Below are 21,235 nucleotides of genomic sequence, written 5' to 3'. Positions count from 1 at the left end.
GGGCAAGGGCAGAATGAGGGTACCCATCCTGTCATTCACAGAAAGAGGACATTTTATCTGGCAGAGTGAGCAGCCAAAGGCATGTTCAAATATGTTTTTAATATAAGAAACTGCTACATGTATTACAGTAGTGCTGTCAATAAACGGTAGGGTAGAATGGGGGTTCGGAATGAAGAGATTACAAGCAAATGCAATTGTCTCAATAAAGAGGAAGCAGGCACAGCTGGACTGGCTTCTGGAATAGAAGGAACAAGGTGGAAGTGGTGGCAGAAGACATCTTTTACTTTTTATTGATAGCCTACTATGGACCAGGCATGGTGCTGGAGATTGCCGTGGTTCCTGCTTTCCAGCTATTTACAGTCCACTAGAAGAAGTAAGTGCATCATGCTAGGGGAGCATTGAGGAGGCCTCTGCATCCTTAGAAGGAGCCTTTAGGGGTCAAGGAACTCTCCTTTAAAAAAAATATTTTTTTTTTCACCTTTTAGGAAAGCAAGTGAGGACTGCAGTACCACCTGGAGTTTTAAGGGAGGGGAAAAGGTGTGGAGGGTAAAAGGGAGACTGGGGCCTGTGTGTTGAGGCCAAAGGGGTAAGGCAGCGGTCCCCAACCTTTTTGGCACCAGGGACTGGTTTCGTGGAAGACAGTTTTTCCATGGACTGGGGTAGGGTGGGGGGAGGGGGGATGGTTTCGGGATGATTCAAGCGCATTACCTTTATTGTGCACTTTATTTCTATTATTATTACATTGTAATAAATAATGAAATAATTATACAGCTCACCATAATGCAGAATCAGTGGGAGCCCTGAGCTTGTGTTCACTTGCCGCTCACTGATGGGGTTTTTTTGTTTTGGTTTGGTTTGTTTTTTTGCGGTACGCGGGCCTCTCACCGCTGTGGCCTCTCATTGCGGAGCACAGACTCCGGACGCGCAGGCCCAGCGGCCATGGCTCACGGGCCCAGCCACTACGCGGCATGTGGGATCTTCCCGGACCGGGGCACGAACCCCCGTCCCCTGCATCGGCAGGCGGACTCTCAACCACTGCGCCCCCAGGGAAGTCCTACTGATGGGGTTTTGATATGAGTCTGCAAGCAATTGATTTATTATGGTCTCTGTGCAGTCAGACCTCTCTGCTAATGATAATCTGTATTTGCAGATGCTCCCCAGAGCTAGCATCACTGCCTCAGCTCCACCTCAGATCATCAGGCATTAGATTCTCAACCTAGATCCCTCGCATGTGCAGTTCACAGTAGGGTTTGCGCTCCTATGAGAATCTAATGCCGCCACTGATCTAACAGGAGGCGGAGCTCAGGCAGTAATGCCAGCGATGGGGAGCGGCTGTAAATACAGATGAAGCTTCGCTTGCTTGCCCGCTGCTCACCTCCTTCTGTGCGACCCGGTTCCTAAGAGGCCATGGGCCGGTACCGGTCCATGGCCTGGGGCTTGCGGACCCCAGGGGTAGGGGAAGAGTGACTAAGATGGCTATCAGGTAATCAAAAGGAAAGTAAATATAGGAAAAGCAGGTATTGCAAGAAAGAAAAGTTGGCTCTTATTGTCAAGAGGTGATAGGTTGGCCTGCTTCTGAGGTGGCAGATTTGTCATGGCCCATTGCAAACAGTCAAGGGGCTCCACATCCTGGGTGCAGACAAGCCAGTACTGAAGCTGCTGAGATGCAGGGGACCATGGTATGGGGGTGCTACACAGCAGCTAAATAGAGTAGAATGGAGATGTAAGGAAGAAGCTTAAGCTTTTCAAATAAAGCTCGGAAGAACTAAACGTGTTAGTCTGGAATAGCAGGAGGCATGGCTGAAGTGTTGAACGAACAAACAGAGCAAATTCTCATTTCAATTTCTAGAGCTCTGAGGGACATCTGGTAAACCAAAGCTGCCTCAGCTCCAGTGTTTGGGTGGGATGGTGGTAGGATGTAGGACCCAGGCTTGACAGGGATTTAAGAAAAAGGTTCCTGGACCTTTCATCCCATTTGTTTGCAAAGAGTACTATCAGCATTTAGACTAAGATATTTCTCTATCAGCTTAGCAGAAGTGCCTATAGTTAAGGGATAGAGGCAGTGATGGGTGAAGGGAGGATGATAAGCCAGAGGCCATATCTTTAAAGTTTTCCAAGTTCATGCTGGGGAAAAGAGAATTATCTTCCATGCTCAACTTGAACTGTCTGAGGACCAGCTCAAGAGTTTTCCTGAGGAAGGAAAGCAGGATGCCTTCAGAAGGGATGACTTATGAGTGCTATCTAGGCAGTTTGGTCTTAGACCCTGAGGTAGCCCTGGTCCTAAAGGCAGTATCAGCTGCAGCAGAAAGAAGAGGAAACACAAGGGGTCAGAGAAGCTTTGGCCCACTCTTTTACAGGACATTGGATTTCAGAGAGGGGAGGCTGCTTGCCCAGGGTCCTACAGTGGGTTTAGCAGTAGCTTTCCACCGTCAAGCTGCATTCACTGAGAAAGGGTGAAGGCAAAAGAAAACAAACGAGCAAAACTAAGGAAAAGGTACATTCTTAGGCTTCTACAAATAAGGACAACCATGACCATCTTGGGAGCCCTTTTATATTGGTGTTCACTGGGGTCTTTTATGCCTACATATGTAAAACTAGGTCGATCTGTTTTGAAGGTACCCAGTAATTCTCACTAATATGTCCATCATTTAGAGTTGTGCTCTCCAATACAGTGGCCAAGTGTCATATGTGACTATTTTAATTACAATAAAAAGTCAATTCCTCAGTCATACTAGAGATACATCCCTAAGTAATCAATGGCCAATGTGGTTAGTATCTGTTGGATCAAACAGGGCAGCTATACATAGAACATTTCTATCTCAGGCCTATTGGATGGTACTGATCTAGACATAAGACCTGGTTTGTAGTAGCTGCTTTATAAGTTGACCCTTAAACAATGTGGGGGTTGGGGTGCCAACTCCCCTGTGCAGTTGAGAATCTACATATAACTTTTAGCTGGCCTTCCTCATCTGTGGTTCTGCATCCATGGGCTCATCCAGCAATGGATCATGCAGTACTGTAGAATTTATTATTTAAAAAAATCTGTATCTAGGTGGACCCATGCAATAGTAAATAGTTGTTGGATGAATGGTCCTCTGGACTGTCTGCCATTGCTAGTAAGAGTTTTGGTTTCCACTTTTGCCTTTCTTCTTTCTGGCCAACATAGCCAAGAAAGTTGTAGGAACCCAGATTGGAGTCTCTAGGTCCACACAGCAGAGGATGTGATCTTAAGGCTCTGGAGAAGGCAAGATGAGGTATCTTGAGATGAGATTCACCCTGAGTTGGCTTGCCTGCCCTCTAGCTGCAGCCAGACCTGATGGTAGCACCCAAACGTAACAACCACTGGAGCAAGTGGCTGGGGAGATGGGGCACGCTGTGCCACTTGGAGGCACATCGACTTTCCAAACTTCAAGCTTTGCCACTCAGAGCATGAGGGAGCCACACCCCATCTTTAACTGATCCAGAGTCAACTTCTCACCACAGGAGAAGGTGAGTGGGTGAAGGGAACTCGAGGGGAAAATGGAAAGAGAGATGTGCTGAGGCAGTTCTTCCCGAGGGTCAGTTATGGGAGGTTCATGTGAAGGGAGATAATCTATGTTGGAGGGTAAGTAGCCCTCATGGGCAGGAAGGTAGTCCACTGGGAGGGCTGTCGAGGGGCTGGCTGGGTTTCCCGGTGTTGAGTCGGGGCCCTTGCTCCCCAGCACCTTGTACAGATCCACCCCTTGTCCTGTCTCTGCTGTGAGAGCTCTCGGAGGTGGGGGGCTCGAGGCACTGTATCCTGTGTCTTCCTCAGAGGTATAGTGACCTTGGACTCCTTGTCCCTTTTCTGGCCAGTTGGGGTGATGGGAACGTCTGAAGGCTGGGGTCACTCGAAGGACTTTGTTGATGACCAGGGGCTCAGGTTCCTCAGGAGTGGGCCAGTCTGTCAGGAGCCTATCCAAGGCCAGCTGCGTCTTCTCCTGAGAAAGGGGAGGAAGAAACTCATGTGGCTATGTTGAGTAAGTAGCCGTGATGACCGACTTCTCCAGGGTTCCAAAAGGCCTGGCAGCCTGTACTGCCTAGTCAGCTCGAGGTGGAACACTGTGGGCCTTTACTTTGTGAGGTAAGAGAAGCAGTTAACATTGCTGGGGAGGCAGACAGGCAGGAGCCGTGGACTCCTCTCAACCCCAGCCAGTGAGCGATTCGCTACCCTGCTCAGCCTTCAACTAGACTTGTTTCTGGTGAGTCAAACTGCACCAGCTGCTTTTCCTCTAGCAGAGAGGGTACAGGGGGGTGCAAAGGAAGGACTGAGCTTGCATCTATCTGGGGATGAGGCACAGAAGACTTTAAAAGGGTCACACTAGGGCTGAATCCTGAGAGATGTATTTTCCAGGTAAGGAGGTGGTGGGCAAGGAGAATTGGTCTATTCTGGAACCTGCTAGTTCTTTCTTAGGACAGACACACTGAGGCTTCAGAAATAGAAGGAGATCACATGTTGAAGGGACTTTTATGGGATGCTAAAGAGTTTGGGCTTTGATACAACTACTGAAGGTTTTTTGTCAGGGTAATATCCTTGTCAGTTATGCTCGTAAGAAAGAACCCTCTGGAATAACTTTTTTGGAAATGATGTTCATCCTTTCTTCCCTATAGCTAATTTTAGTTGTTACTTTTCTTGCTTTGTCTTTCTCAACATCTAATTGGTTACCAGCTCTTCAGTGTCATATCTTTCCTTTCCAAACTTATTACTGATTCCTGAGTCAAGTTCAAGCACTTTATTAACATTTCTTTTTACAGGCTTTATTGGGCTCTCTTTACATCCTTGAAACTATGTTTTATGCTGACTGCTTGATCTTTCTGAAGCAGATCTCCAAAGCCTGCTTTCATGAAGCCCCTAGTGACTGTTCCCTCCACTGGATTCCTACAACAGCAAAGAAGCCACCTGTTAGGTTCTTAGCACAAGAAGCTTTGTGCTGTCACTTTTTTTTAAACATGTCTGTAAGCTATCTGCAAGTAGGGACCATGCCTTAAGGGAGGAGGGGAATAACAAAAAATAGCATTAGGACAGGGCAAACCCTGAGGACTAGTCCCAACTCTGAGACTCTACGGCTTGGGAAAACTCAGTCTACCTGTCTGGCCTTTGGATCCCTCATCTGTCAGATGCCAAGTTGTGCAAGAATGGTTTGGTCTGGACTGGCCTCTGATGTCCCCACCCTTGCCTTGAGCATGGCAATTGTCCCCAAAGTGAATGACGATGCTGTCTTAGGGTGGACTTCTGCAAAGGGCCCTGAGCAGCCAGAGGGTACGTGTGTACTTTTCTTTCGGGAGCCTGCTCTTTTCCTATCGCTATGCAAACTGGCCCTGGCACATTGGTCTGGCTTGGAACGTGACTGGCAGCTGCCAAAGTGCTGAAACCACTGCTATGGAAGAGATCTCACTGGATGAGGATCACCTTGTTGTTTTCACAGTGCGAGGCTCTGCCTTCTTGAAAGCTCTGGCAGTATCAATAGAGGCTGTTCCTCAGAGCTTTTACAAAGCAGTCCCCCCTGGCTGACAAGTCCTGGGGCAAGGCGTCTTGGACCACTAATAACTCAGGTACATCATGGAAACTATTTTAAGCTTTTACAAGCTCAAAATAGATAACACCCCAGGGATCCCCTTTATGACTGGGCCTTTTCCTCTAGAGCTGTAAGACCCATGGCTTTTTAGCCACATTTTAAGAAATGGTAGGGGGATGTAAAGTCTGAGAACTTAAAGCACATTTTGTTGGAGGTGAAAGACTATTGTGTTTCTGATGTCTGCCCCAGCCTGTCACCAGGAGAGCAGTTTGGGTCTTTGAAAACAGTCTACCCCTTCAAGGGTCAAGTGACATGGGGTTCTGAGGCTGCCACAAGGCCATCATAGATGGCATGTTTAATTTTTTTAATTTTCTAATTTACTGGTTATTTTTGCAAAAGAAATATATGCACATAGTTTTGAAAAAAAATTTTTTTAAGTTCAAAGGGAATTTGTAATAAAAATTAAGTGGGCTTCATGCCTACAGCTGCCTCCCCAAAGGCAACCACCATTATCAGTTTCATATTTAGGCTTCCAGAAATATCCTGTGCACATGTTGGAGACTGTGTGTGTGTGTGTGTGTGTGTGTATAAAATCATCTTTTTATACAAATGAGAACCCACTTTAGACAATTAGTACAAACTTTGCTTTTTTTCACTTTTAAATATATTAGAGATGCTAGACACATATAGATTTCATTTTTTTTTAGTAGTTGCATAACATCCTGTTGTACAGATATACCCAAATGTTTAACCTAGCCCCCTGGTGGCAGGTTACGTTATGGCTTCTATTTATAATGCTGCAATGAACATACTCATACTGTACAACTTTGGGCATGTGTATGGCAATTTCTGTTATTTTTTCCATGTGTTACTTTCTCTAACTCTTTGTCTTTCTCAGCATCTCTTCTAGGCTTTTATGGGCTCTTCAGTGGCTCTGCATGCCTCTGTAACCCCTCATGCCCAGGCAGTGGCAAACAGAGGCCATGATGCCACACCTACCAGCTTGGGAGCCAGGTGTCAGCGACTGACCCAGAGCTGCTTCTCACTGTGCTATTTCAGGCTTTTAGGACATGGGACTGTGGAATCTCCGCATTAGAGCTCAGTTGATTCAATTCCTGGTACCTGAATCCCCTCTAATACTAGCAGTGGCATCCTTATTGAGTGCCTTCCCATAGGTCATCACAATATTGCCACCAAGTGAGGGCCCAGTGTGTGAACACCTCTTGAGTTAGTCTGTTTAGCTAAGAGGTTTTGACTGCTGGAAACACACCCCTCACCCTGTGCTTAAGATCTTTTAGAACGTATAGTACAATGGAGGACAGCACATCCTGCTTGTATGTGAATCCAGGGTCCACCTACTAGCTAACTAACATTGGGCAAGTTACTGGGTCCTCTGTCCCTCACTTTCCTCATCTGAAAAATGGGGATAATAATAGTACAATCTCATAAAGCTGTTGTGCAGATTAGGTGTTAATGCATGAAAATTTTTTTTAAAGTGCCTGGCATAGAGAAAGTAATGTATGTTATGTGTATATATAAATGTAAATATATTATTATGTAATACTGTTGTATATCATATATAATTATATGTCATGTATAATCAAATATATATCAAACATCTATCATATATATGACATACGCACATACATATACTGTTATTATTATACTGTTCTTGCTACTGTAACTTAACAGCAACAAAACTCCTCAACAGAGAGAGGAGACTTCAAGTGTAAATCTTCCTGGGAAGAAAATGAATGATCTTTGCCGTGTATGAGCCATGTGCTTTACGTGGCATCTTACTTAGTCTTCACAACAATATATATGAGAGATATTGTCAATTCCTATTTTACGGAGGATGAAACTAAGGCTCATGTCATCGGGCAAGCGCTCAAGGGTCACTGACATAGTAAGTGGCAGAGGTGGCCTTATTTCAAAGGCATTAAACTGCGGTGACTTAACTTCCTATGGAGGCAGACATGGCTGGGACCAGCTCTTTCTCTGAGAGGCGGCTGGTACCACTGGCTTCTGGATGAGGCATAAGGTTGACTGAAGGGAAGAATCTTGGAGGAGGAGGGCTATACGACGTGAGAGTGCGGGGCTGCCGAGGCGCCGGGCGACGGGAAGAATGTGGGCACCCCTCTCCTCCCCTTCAAGACCCTCCGTCAGAGACAGACCCTGCTGCCCGCTGTGAGCTGCTCTTCCCTCCTGGGACTGTGTGGCAGCCGCTCCCTGCGTGTCCTTTACTCCCAGCACTCTCATCTGCCAGCTGAGCAACCTCTCCTGCCTTAAAACCTTTTCCTTGCACAATGGAATGACTTACTGGCTTCCTGCCAAGACCAAAATAGTCTGGGCTCTATTTATCTGTTCTGTGCTCACACAGGACAGGGAACATCACAGTAAAGCTTCAGTGCTCTTGAATTTGGATGAGCCAATGTTCAGACTAGTGCTTGGCAAATATATTTGCTTTTAAAATTTCTTTTGAAGTGAGCTGAGGTGAGGAGAGGAACAGAAGGCATAGAGAGGAATGAAAAGTTATGGGTCTTTTAGTCTTGGTCATAAGCTTCAGAAAATTCCTGTGCATGAGAGTGATGACTCAGGTGGTAACCTAGCACTGGTGATAAGCAGCTTATCCATAGGATCTAAACACCGAGGTTTCCCTGTACTACAATGAAAGATGTACTGATCACCAGAACCCCATCGACTGACCACTAAGGCTTTATACCTTACCTCCACAATGGGATATTTCTTGGCCCAAGTGCTATTCGCTGGGTCTGGAATTTCTTTGCTACACCACTGAGGTCTGAGGGCCAAAAGGAGAACAAATACCCTGCAGGTAAAGAAAACAGTGACATTGGTTAATTGGGCACACGGTGGCATGGAAGCACAGTGACTTCAGTGTAGGGGTATGCAAATGAGTAAAATGTAAACACTGCAGGAGAAAGATGATGCATCATCCAAGTCTGGACTAGTTTTCTGTGAAGTTTGGATAGATGATAAAGACTCGAGGTGCAACCACTTAGGGTTTGCTAAATAAACTATGGAACTTTTGTTCGGTATAATGTTTAGCTAGCACTAAGCAGCCAAGTACTCACTCAACAAACGTTGTTTGAATCCTTAATGTATGACCAGCACAGTGCCACATGCTGGGGATAAAACAGCAAACAAGAGGACTTGGTCAATACCCTTGGGGAGATTACTATTTACTAAATTAGAATGTTTATAAAGAGCTTGTAATGAAAACAAAGAGTAAAACGGGATACAGGTGGTATAAACAGCTTGGACATAACCAATAAATGCCATAACCAAAAAATGCCAATATGGAAATATCCAAACTATTAAAGTAGTTGTATTTGGTGATCAGAGGGTCTTTTTATTTCTTCTTTCCACATCTCTGGGTTTTTGAAAATATTTTAAAGTGAGTTTATTATGTGGAAGAAAAAAAATCCTAAAAATGTTTCTCATATGCATATGACTTAACTATTTTGACTATTTAAAAAAAAAATTCAAGACCAATATGAAGCATTTTTAAAGACTTGGCTTTAACACACTTTGTTTAATAAGAAAAGTAAGCTTCTGGGACGTGTTCAACCCTTTGAAACAAGAGATGAGGCCATGTGACTAGGTTTTTTCCAAAGAAATGTGAGCAGAGGTACCTGTGACCTAGTATAGATCATGCAGATGAGGAAAGTACCCAAGGGATGGTGGGCCAATAAAGTGGAAGACAATTGGATCCCTAAATGACAGTGTGGAGCAGAGCTGCCAACCAATCTGGATGACATACCTTAGAACAATTATATGGGAGAAAAATGAGCTATTTTATTAAAGCCACTACATTTGGGGGCTCTTTTTTTTTTCTTTAACAGCAGAAGCCTCCACCCTAACTGATACTATTTCCCTGAAGAGAGGATGCATGTGATCCTAGTTGACTCTTTGAGTTCAACTTTTTCAAAGTCTACCTAAAGAGAGCTCTGCTTTGAATTGTCTATCACATATGGGGGAACTTCAATAAATGGAAAACCTTTCAGACAGGTTCAATGACTAGTAGAATGACTTTGAGCTAGTTTTATTTTGACCTCTTCTCCTACATTACACAACATCTGAAGAAAACTATTGAATAACTAACTCATTTTAAAAATTCTCTTTACCAAATAATACATGTTTAAAGAAATTTTAGGAAATACAGTTAAATAGAACTAAAAGCGCTATGATTCTATCCCCTGTTATAACCACCATTAATATTTTAGTGTATGTCCTTGGAGCAGACAGTATTAACTGCCGTCCAATACCCATTTTCCCCTCTTTCTTAGAAAGGGGACCCTGGTTTACTGGGACAACAATAAGCCCAGCTAAAAGGCCACAGTTTTAAGCCTTCCTTGCCTCACCAAGTTCTGGCTAATGAGAGGTAACCTAAAATGCCATGTGTGACTTCTTCATGTGTCTTGAAAAGGTGGATGTGGGCACCTCCCTTTTCCCTGTAGTTGTAGAATGCAGGCATGATGGCCATAGTTCCTGCAGCCATTGGACCATGAGGTGAACTTGTTGATGAAAGCCAATGTCGGGATAGTGAAGCAGAAAAAGAAGGAGCCTAGGTCTCTGATGACTGGGGACCTCCTACACCAGCCGTTACCTGAGTTTACTTACTTTACCTGGGTGAGAAACTTAGCTCATTTGTCATATCTTTATGTTACATACAACCAAATTAAATGCTAACTAATATACCTTGCGTGTCTGTGGGCACGTGTGTATGCACTATTTTTTAAAAATGAAAGTACATGTTTTGCAACCTGCTTCTTAAAACATTCATACCATTTAATTTTCTTCTACATCTTTAATGAATGCATAGTATGCTGTATAGCATGAAATATACTGTGATTTATTTAACCAATCCCACATCGTTAGGCGTTTAGGTTGCTTCAAATTGTTTTCCTTCTATGAACGATACTTCAGTGAACATAGTTGCCACTAAATATCTGTATATACCTATGATATACTTAGATGGGAACTGCTAGGTGAAATGTTTAATATTAAAAAGAATTAAACATATACTGTCACCCCAAAAAAGGTGAATATATTTAGTGTGCTACCAGTGATGTAGGAGAGTAACCATTTTTTTGACCCATAGCAGCAACAGCTATTATATGAAGAAGAAGAAAAAAAAAAATTTTACCAAAGTTGGCAGGTGTAATGAACTTACTTTTGCCGGAAGCAACGCACTGAGAGAACGCCCACCATGATGACACCCATGCAAATGCTTGGTGCCACAAATGTGCTCCAATTGGCTTTACCTGAAATGAAAAGTTAGCATACCCTGTGACTGAGTTATCGTCAATGAACATTTCTAAATACTGACTGTTGTGTGAACCCGCTGGGCTTTACCCACAGCTCCCGAATAGCTAGACTCAGGAACAAGGCCAACTCTCTTTCGCCCATTAAGGAAGGAAGAAAGGGCCCAAAGGGGCCAATACTAAGGTTCCAAGGAAGGAGCTCCAGCCCTACAAGGGCTTCTTCCTCTAATAGGTGCAGAAAGAAAGGGAGTGTGGTATACAAAGCACTGGTTGTGAACTGGGAGCCCTGGATTCCATTCCTAACTCTGCCGCTGACTGATGTGTGGACCTCAGATTCCTGATCTATAAAAGGTGAACGATGACATCTACCTTGCAGGTTGTTGTGAACATTAGAGATGGTGTATTTAAAGGGCACAGCCATGTACCTAAACAGAGGAGGCCTCAAGAAATGGTAGCTATTAATTTTACCAAACCATTGGATAAGCCCTCTGTCTACCTAGGGTCTTTGAAATTGTTCTGATTCCTTCCTATAGACATGTAACTATTTCACTACGTGTTGGAATTTTTCATTAATTCATCCAACATTTATTGAGTGTAAACCATGTAACAGGCCAGATTAGGTGCTGTAATACACAGATGAATGGGACATGGGCTCTGAAGATAGTCCAGGAGATAGATGTGTAAACATGTAAACAGTAAACCATGATGCCACGGGATACATGTAAAAACAGCATGTACAAGCCAGTGTCACAGAGAACAGCATGGGAAATGGCTTCACGAGCATCTCAGGAAGTTTTCCCAAAAGGCAGGATGTCAAAAGTTTAGAGTCAGATGGCTAGGAGTTGGCTAAGTGGACAAATTAGGGAAGTGCAGACTAGACAGACAGCAAGCACGGAAGGAGGAAAGAGCGAGTGCTTCAGCAACCACAAATAGTCTGGTCTTGCCTTCCAATATGAATGATGAGTGTGCGGCAGACAACAAAGCTAGATGGATGAACAGGACCAGGTCGTGCAGGGCTTGGTAACAAAGCAGTTTAAATTCTAGCTTGAAAGCCCGTGGGGAACCACTGATGGGTTGCAACAGGAGGTAGAATGTCAGCAACAGGGATCTTGTAGAAAGATTCTTCTTCTGATAGAGTGAAGAAGAGGGTGGGAGGGAGGGTGACCAGGGGCCACTAGCGGCCAGAGACCTGCTAGCCCCTGTGAGAGGGGCTTTTCCCAGGGCTGAACAGGGGAGTTAATGCAGGAAACCTTGTTACCACCCCACACAATCGGCACAATCTGACATTTCGTTAGCATCTGCCTTTCTTCTGGGCAGATGGGACAAGTCTGGAGTACCAGGAGTAGAAAGATGCTGAGTCCTTAGTCCAATTAATTGCTCACAAGTTAACTTTCATGGGAGTGCTTGAGAAGAGGGCTTGTCACTTTTCCCAGTGGAGGAGTATCTGGCATAGAACAACAAAGTCCTGAATGATTAACTTGATACTCCATGTCACAAAGCAAGAAGAGCTTGTTTTATGCTTAGAGCAGATACAAAAGGGCGCTGCCAGAGAGAAAAGCATAATTTAGCCAGTGGAGAAAAACCCATGTTAGCTGGGTCACTTGTTCACATACTCAAATTTAACTTAAGAAACTCAAATCTGTGTCTGATTTGTAGTTCTGCCACTTGCCACCTCTAAGACCTTGGCTAATCTTTTTGTACCTCACACCTGTAAAAAGGCATCATAATCTCTCATTCTTTTATTCATTTCATATTGAGTGCCTGGTAGTATGGCCAGGTACAGGCGTGTAAAGCAGGAACATTACATGGTTGTGGTCAGGATTAAACGAGTAAACATATGTGTTACATGTGTTGAATTGTGTCCTCCCACCCCCAAAATTCATATATTGAAGTTCTAACTTCCAGTACCTCAGAAAGTGACCTTATTTGTAAATAGGGTCATTGCAGAGGTAATTAGTTAAGACAGGTCAGGCTGGAGTAGGGTGGCCCCTAGTCTGACATGACTGGTATCCTCGTAAAAAGGGGAATTTTGAACAAAGAGAAACACACAAGGAAAACTCTAAGTGAGATGAAGGTAGAGATCTAGAAACCAAGGAATGCCAAAGATTGCCCCCAGTCGCGAGGTGAGAGGCATGGAACAGATTCTCTCACAGCCTTTGGAGGAAGCCAACTCTGTTGACACCTTGATCTCAGACTTCCAGCCTCCAGAACTGTGAGGAAATGAATTTCTGTTGTTTAAGCCACTCAGTTTGTGGTACTTTGTTACAAGAGCCCCAGCAAACTAATACAGTATTCAAAGAGCTTAACACAGTGCCTGGCACATAACTATCTGATATGCAGTAGCTGTATTATTTTGGGGATTATTCTCGTCATTCATTGAACAGATATTTATTTAACAAGTACTACGTGCTGGGTGCCATTCTAGACCTTGATGATAGAGATTAAACAGATACTAGTCCCTGCCTGTTGGATTCAGAGTTTTGAATGGGGGTCAAGTATAGCGCATTATGAAGGAAATATGGATGTGCATTTGGGAAGGCTTTCTGGAGGGGGCAGCATGTTTGCTGAGTTTAGAAAAATGAGTAGACACTGTCTCCAAGCAGACAATGTAATGGTAGGGCACTCTGGTTAGAGGTAATAGCAAGTGCAAAGGTATAGCAGCAAGAAAGTAATTAACGAATTACAGAAAATCTGATAATCTCCATATCAAGTAGTGGGAGTATACTCCTATATAGGAATTCACAGTGGACTTGCCCTCTCTAAGGGTGGTTCTTACCTTGCAGACAAAATTCTCTTTCATTTCCTTGGGGGCTTTCACCAGCAGCTGTCAGAGCTGTCATCCATAGAATGTATGTCACTCTGGGCCGCAGGCTGTCTATGGGATGAGAATTTGGGGAGACCCTATAGGGAATTTCTGAAAGGAAGATCAATATAAAGGTTAAGGCACAAATTAAAGGAAATATCTGAATGTGGGCTCTTACTCATTTTTCTTTGTTAATGCTTCATTTAATTTGAAAGAGAAAAGCACATTGCTGCTTTAAAGTAGTCCTAATTCATTAATACTTAACACTTTAAAAGGCCCTAGGCACTGTCATTTATGAAGGCACCATTTCACAGCATATCAGAAGAATTACATTTTCTTCTGTGGTAAAATCTTTTCAAAGAATTTTTATTATTTTGCTTTTGAAACTATTTAGCTGTAGTAACTTCTTTTATTTCCTATGACTATAATGTTTCTGACATTTATCAGGTATATTTGAGAACTCCTGGGGAGGAAATTAAATGTACAAATTATTTTCAATGGAATTTTTAAGCAAGCTAAGTTTAGCAATTAATGAAATAGACATTTAATAACATTTATTAATTCTGATTTCCTTTTTTATTTTTTGGTAAGTTCTGGGTACTGGTCTTAGTGGGTTTAATCATTGATCTGCTTCAATTTGACATAAAATCTAAAAAATGAGAGCAATGGTACTTAGATTTATTTTGGTAGTTTAAGGCTAGACTGTCAGTTCTTTATGCTTTTAACACCCCTGCAGGTTCTCAGCAAGTAAGATTTTGGGTTTTGAGCAATGTGTTTATGCTGTGTTTTTCCTCCAAGAGATATGAATATCGGTAGCCTTTAGCAAATAGGCAGTCTCCTCCTCCAGGGATCTGCTGGGTGTAAGTTTTGGAGTGACCTCTCAAAAACTGAGGGGGGCTGTAAAATCGAGGCAAGAACTTTGACAGGTCTGGCCTACTGGTTTGCTCAGCAGACTTGTGTGTGTGCTGGTGATCAAAGTGGAAACTAAAACTCAGCACGTTGTGCCTCAACATTATTTACTGTCTCACAAACCCCCAGGGCAAGTCAGATTTTGACCCTGTTTGCTGAATTTATTTCAACAGTCACACACATTTATTGAGTGTCTGCCCTGGACAAGGCACCAAGGCACAGAATCTGCCTCAAAGAGTTCACCATCTAGTAGGGAAAACAGACCCCTTACACTCACTCACCACTACTTACTATGTGTGACCAGCAAGATGGAACCCTGTATTATTGCATCCACTCCACCCAAAGGAGCTGAGGCCTGAGCAGATCATTTAACAGCTGTGACTATCAGAGCAATTTCTATATTTTACATCCTTTTGAGAAAAAGTACCATGTGGAAAATTCCCAAGCCTACTTTAACCTGATGAAATTGCTTGCACAGACTTCAGCTATATGATTACACTAAAATGTCTCTCATTCCCAAGGCAGGGGACTAAAACAATAATTTGGGAGAGACTTTCTGCTCACCTTGCTGCAGCAAAGCATAGGCGAGCATCAGGGAGTCAGTCATCCAACTGTGTTGGGGCGTCCTTAACTCCAGGAGTGAATGAGCCATTGGAACACAAGGGAAGGAGTTTGAATGATTTGCTGGGCCAAAACAGTTTACACGCAAACACAGATACATGCACATGTGTATATTTGAAGAATAAAAATAGAAACTATGGGGGAAGCCAAGAGGACGGTGATGGTGTCAGCAGTTTGGTTGGCAAATAGGTTGAGTTGAGTAAAGGAAGAAAGAAGTCATGCAGGAAATACTGGTTCTGCTGCCTTGTCTGGGCTGTGATCTCTGGCAGAGATAAAGGAGGCCATTCTGTTCTTGGATCTGAAACTTTAGGTTTAAGGTGGTTAAATGACAAAGGCACCAGTTTAGGGAGATGTGATGGTTGCCAATCATCTGAAAGGTCACCAGTAAGAAGGTCAAGTGGTACCAGGCAAAACAGCTGCATGGCTCCTGGAAATCAGCCTTTATCTAAACATCTGCATTGGTCTGACAAAGCCCAGGGCAGTATTCACCCATTTGTTACTCAAAAAATACTATTTTTATTAAGCACCTACTGGGTGCTTGGCTGTATTACAGGTACGGGGGAGACAATGGTGAGCTAACTGCCATGGCTTCTGCCCTCATGTTGGCAAAAACAGCCAAGTGATAAGTAGAATGTGTGTGCCCATAGAGCAGTGCACATGGCGGTATCAACAAACTTCCAGAGGAGTGGCTGTGTACCCAAATCACCTGGGGAATGCAGATGCCCCACCCCAGGGCTACCCCGCTCACCTGCCCAGGCAGGCGAAGTGTTCCTACTGCACCCTGCTTGTGCTGTTAGGGGCCGTGACAGAAGACGCCTCGGAACTCCATCCTCCTTTTGCTGATGTGGAGCCTCTCTGCTTTCTTTTTCCCTCCTCCTCAACCTACTGCCCTCTACCACTCTCTAGAAATGGCACTTGTGGATTTGCCAATGATTTCTGGTTGCCCAACGCAATAGTAGGTGTCAGTCCTTGATTACAGCACTTACATATCACTTTTGTGTACTTTTCCATCTCCCTGGGTGCACTGTGAGCTCTCTGAAGATACGGAACAGGTCTTTGTTCATCTGTAAGTGCTAAAAGGGAAACCATCTAAAACTGGTACAAAACAGGGCTTTGAATCTGCACCTTCTCCCCTTTAAACTTATTTTAAAATACCCTTACACAGACTTTAGATTCATCAGATTTGGTGCAAAAAAGGTAGGTAATTTCTTCAACATCTACAAGAGCAGATTTAAGAACCATCTAACCATGTTGATCTTGTAAATAAGCATCTCGGTTTAAATTCTGTCAAAATGAAAAATTGGGGGGGGAGGAAATTTCATATGAAGTATTCCAAATGGCTCATGATGAGATCAATTGATTCATCACCTTTGGGGGTGCATTTCAGAACTGACCCCGACGGTGGGGAGCAGTTCTGTTCAGTGACCTGCTGTATTTAACAATGGTGGATTATTAAGCTGATTATTGTAAGACCTTACAGTGGAATACTATAAAGCTGTTAAAAAAAGAATGAGACAAGTCCACATGGATTGATGTGGAAAGATCTCAGTATGCATTATTGAGAGGCAAAAGTAAGGTGCAGATCAGAATACAGATGTTTATCCCAAATGTATGCTAGTGTATGCATTAAGTTTTTTTCTGGACGAACACACAAAGAACTGCTAACAGCCTAAGTATGGAGGAAGGGATAATTTCCACTTTATATCTTTTTGAACTATTTGAATGCTTTTACTATATACAAGTATTATTTATGTAATAAGAAATTAATTAGCTTTAAAAGTCATAACTTTTAGAAAAGCAGTACTGCAGATCTAAGGTCAAGAGAGAGGACCAATTCCTCAGGTTTCCCAGGTAAAAATCAATCTGCAGGTAGCCCTCTGACACCTACATCTCAGGCTGGCTTTCTTACATTCTTCTTGGACCTAATAGTTCTCACGGAGGAATAAAATGGTTGCTTCTTTATGATAAATGCTCCCAAAAGAAAGCCAGCTGCCTATGAAATACTAAAGGGAAGCTCAAGCCAGGAAAAACAAAACAAGACTGAGTAAATCAAAGATTAGAACATTAAATCTGGCAAGTGACTTGGAACTGCTCAGTGAATGAGTGGTGAAATCATTTGAGATAATGCTCCAGCCAGAATTTAATTGCTTTAGCCTTACAGCATAATTACGGGTCATAAGGAGTTACTTAAATTGTATTTTATCCATTTAAGGAGAAAATAATATGCTATGATGGTATTTGCAGGTGTGGTGATTCGAAGATTCTCCAAATGCATTTCCTGCAAGCCTCAAGGGTCTATATAATAATATCAAAGCACGCTTATTGCTTTTTGAAATGCTATCTCCCCATATGAGTAAGCTCCTTGAAAGCCTCGTGCATTAACTTCATTTCTTCAATTTGCTTCGCACATAACACATATTCAGTAACTTTGTGTGTGTGAGTGTGTGTGTGTGTTTAGATGTCTATTTTTCTTCATTCAATTAATTTCACATATATTTACGGAGCACCTCCTAAGTGCCAGGTATGGTGCTAGCACTTGCACACACTTGTGTTTTCCCAACATCTAAACAAGAAAGACCCTGCTGGCTTTGTTTCTCACACATACCACAAAGCTGAGGCTGGGAATCGGAGTCCTGTTCCTTCCAATATATCCTGTAACGGAGGATGCAGCCCATTTGCTCCCGGGCTGGAATTTCGTTCCATGAAATTAAAATGCTCCCTTTCTCCTCTGAGATGGCGTTAATGTGGGGGCCACTCAGCGGTGCTGTGAAGTAGAACACAGGAGGCTTTTGTCACCCTCCGAATCCAAACCATTCAACTACAGCCAAGTTGGGCAAAAGGTCCCAAGACTCACCTTTGTGCTTAGAGTTACCCCGGATGGAGTTGCATCCTCCCTGGTCCCCTGAAAGTGCATGCACGCGGATTTCATAACAGATGTAGGGTTTTATGTTTTCTGCAAGACATAAAGACAGACGCTACTCCAGGTGAAACAAGGATTTAAAGAAAACCACACAGACAGCTTTTGAAACAAAACTCACCTTCAAGGAAAAACTTTGACTTTTACAAATAAATTATTTGCTGTTTACAGAAAAGTAAGGGTGGTGTTTTGCAGACATAGCACCTGAACGGCTCTTCTAATTCCCTAGATGCTTATCAGGCTCTGACAGGACAGCATGGGATGACACATTCAGGCGTGACTAATCAGGGGCGCTCAGTGCAATCTACACCCTTGTTCCCCCCCTTCTCCCGCTCCTCTTACCATGTTCCACTCAGATCTCAGTTGTTTCACAGCTTGGAAGATTAGGAAGATACCTGGGAATGTTAATACTCCTTCCTAGCTTTTTTTTTTTTTTTTTTTTTTGTGGTACGCGGGCCTCTCACTGTTGTGGCCTCTCGCGTTGCGGAGCACAGGCTCCGGACATGCAGGCTCAGCGGCCATGGCTCACGGGCCCAGCCGCGCCGCGGCACGTGGGATCTTCCCAGACTGGGGCACGAACCCGTGTCCCCTGCATCGGTTAGGCGGACTCTCAACCACTGCGCCACCAGGGAAGCCCTCCTTCCTAGCTTTTAAAGTGCCACACTTGGCAGTTTTCTGTCAGTCATGAAGTTTATTGGCAAGTCATTCGAACTCCCTATTTCCATGAATCTCAGATTTCTACTTCCTGTAAAGAAAAGGCCCCTCTCATAGATACTGCCCATGACATATCTTTAAACTCCCAATGAAAGTTTAAAGGAAAAAGATTATTTCTGTTAGGTACCTAACTGTAGTCTCATGTGGTCAGGGTAAGGACTCTCTCCCATATTGTTCAATGCCCTGCCATAGGTAGGCCTGGTCCCTTACACTGACAATTGATTAGGGTTTAACATTTTCTTTTTTGGGAAGAAGAATTTTACATCACAAAATAATTTACTAGTGTGTGTTATATAAAAGTCCATTGTCCCTTAAATATTCCAGCAAGTAGGTAGTGTATGAACCTCAGACGTGCAACCAATACCGTCAGAAGGGACCATGAGGAAATCAAAACTCATGCCATGGGTGAGTTCCAACTCGTGTTCATGAACCGAGTGAAATGGAGCGAGGCTGCAATCAGCTTAGTCTTGTAATCCAAAGATACTTTGTGGGTAGCCTCCAGGCCCAGCTCAGAGCGCAACACGGAATATGGAATCATTTCATTTGGGAGGGGCTGGTGCCTGGCTGCTCTGTCGCTAGTTCTGGAAGGGACCCACCAACCACCGTGCCATGTGGGAGTTCCAGATGAGCTCATTAGGCAAATGGTTTTGTTGCATTTTGCCATGCAAAGTATGAGTTCAGGACAGAGGCCTTGGGGAACTGCTGCATCAGAAGCTGTGGGTTCCTTCTTATGAATAACCTACCCTTAGTGGAGGAGGGAGGAAAATGTGGCTTAGCTGACATTTTCCTTTCTATGAAGAGCAGAGCCCTAGCAAGCTTGTTCCCCAGTTCTGACCCTAAGAACTCTGTTTTACTGGCTAATTCTTACATGAACACCCCCTAATCATTGTCTGCTCCCTACCTCAAAAATTCCTTAGCCTTTGCTGCTGGTAGATGAAGCCCATACTCTTTTTTGTTTGCTTGTTTGTTTGTTTGTTTTGTTTTGTGGTACGTGGGCCTCTCACTGTTGTAGCCTCTCCCGTTGCGGAGCACAGGCTCCGGACGCGCAGGCTCAGTGGCCATGGCTCACGGGCCCAGCTGCTCCGCGGCATGTGGGATCTTCCCGGACCAGGGCACAAACCTGTGTCCCCTGCATCGGCAGGTGGGCTCTCAACCACTGTGCCACCAGGGAAGCCCGAAGCCCACACTCTTAACATTTTCATTTCTTTCTACAGTCTGGCCCCAACTTCCAGGCTTATATCTTGGAACCCCCAGGCATACACATATACCTGGCACCCTTGGCCAAAGGCTCTGTCTTCACATTTATAAACCACCTCTTAGGTGGTTCTTCTGCAGAAAGCTAAATTCACCTATTAAGTCTGCCAGAAGGCAAACATTAAATGATCAGCAATGAGGAGTAATCACAGAGGAAGTGTGATGGGACCATACAGAAGAGGGACCCAAATAGCTAGGCATCAGGGAAGGTTTTCTAGACACTGTGATGTCTACATATTTGTAAAAGGAGTGTGTCTATAAGGTCAGAACTGTTTTCAGCAAGACAAGACAGGACTGACAGTTTCTAGCCTAGGCCACACCAACTTATAATCCAGGAGGTGGACTTCATTGTAGTCCGCTCCAAAACACCCAACTTGGCCCCAGCCAGATGCTGGGAAAAGACTGGTAAGGATACTTTGAATTAATGATAAGTATGAGTTAAGTTTTAAGTGTTTATTTCCAGAACATAACATCAACACAGACTCATAGTTCATCAAGTGTTTTCAAGTGGGAGAACAACTTGAATTAATAGTTATCTTACCCAGTATTATTCATTTTATTCAAATAAATATGTCATACTTAGGAAACATTTTAGCTTCCTAAGTATGGAAGACATTCTCTCTTGTCATCTATTTTATGCATTGTGTATAGAATATAGAATTTCTAAAAGGAAAGAACTGTAGGGACTATATAGTTCAAACCATCCCAAAGGGGTAAATCCTAATACAGTTTATAATAAGCGTTTACAATTATATAGCAGTTTAGAGTTCAGTAAATGCCTTTTCTATCCACTGTTTCATCTGATATGACGGGCATAACAGCTCTAAAGGAAAAATGGTTCTACTGCAACAACTCTAGGGACAGAGAACACACTGCTTTGAGGGGCAATCAACTGTCCTATTAGAGACCATCAAGTATAAGGAAAGTTCTTTCTCAAAATTGAGCTGATATCTGTCTTCTTACAATTTTTATGCAGGGGGCCTTCATTATGCTCTCCAAAACAACAAAGGACACATACTCTTTCTTACATACATGTCGAAGCCAGTAACAGCCATCAACCACCCCCCACTGCCCCAATCCAGAATTCTCTTCTATGGGCTAAGTGGTTTCCACATTAAAAGTTCCAGACCTGGGCTTCCCTGGTGGCGCAGTGGTTGAGAGTCCACCTGCCAATGCAGGGGATACGGGTTCGTGCCCC

General features: G+C 43.6%; 1 protein-coding gene across 3 annotated transcripts in view; it reads right to left on the bottom strand.

Annotated features, from left to right (window-relative positions):
* Positions 1-3,012: 3,012 nt before the first annotated feature.
* The window catches only part of IL12RB2 (interleukin 12 receptor subunit beta 2), a 78,439-nt gene continuing 60,216 nt past the window's right edge, over positions 3,013-21,235 (bottom strand). Inside the window, exons 10-15 of one of the 3 annotated variants that reach the window (XM_007460101.1) lie at positions 18,007-18,105; positions 17,758-17,916; positions 13,596-13,733; positions 10,729-10,819; positions 8,262-8,361; positions 3,013-3,959 (exon numbers count right to left, since the gene is read on the bottom strand). In XM_007460101.1, the coding sequence (XP_007460163.1) occupies positions 3,423-3,959; positions 8,262-8,361; positions 10,729-10,819; positions 13,596-13,733; positions 17,758-17,916; positions 18,007-18,105 (1,124 nt within the window). In that variant the 3' untranslated portion in view covers positions 3,013-3,422. The remainder of the gene's footprint in view (positions 3,960-8,261; positions 8,362-10,728; positions 10,820-13,595; positions 13,734-17,757; positions 17,917-18,006; positions 18,106-21,235) is intronic. The other 2 variants (XM_007460103.1, XM_007460102.1) reach the window with 2 other exon arrangements.

This window comes from Lipotes vexillifer, unplaced genomic scaffold, assembly GCF_000442215.2.
Source record: "Lipotes vexillifer unplaced genomic scaffold, Lipotes_vexillifer_v1.1 scaffold134, whole genome shotgun sequence".
NCBI lineage: Eukaryota > Metazoa > Chordata > Mammalia > Artiodactyla > Lipotidae > Lipotes > Lipotes vexillifer.
This window is presented reverse-complemented; position numbering and strand designations above follow the sequence as displayed.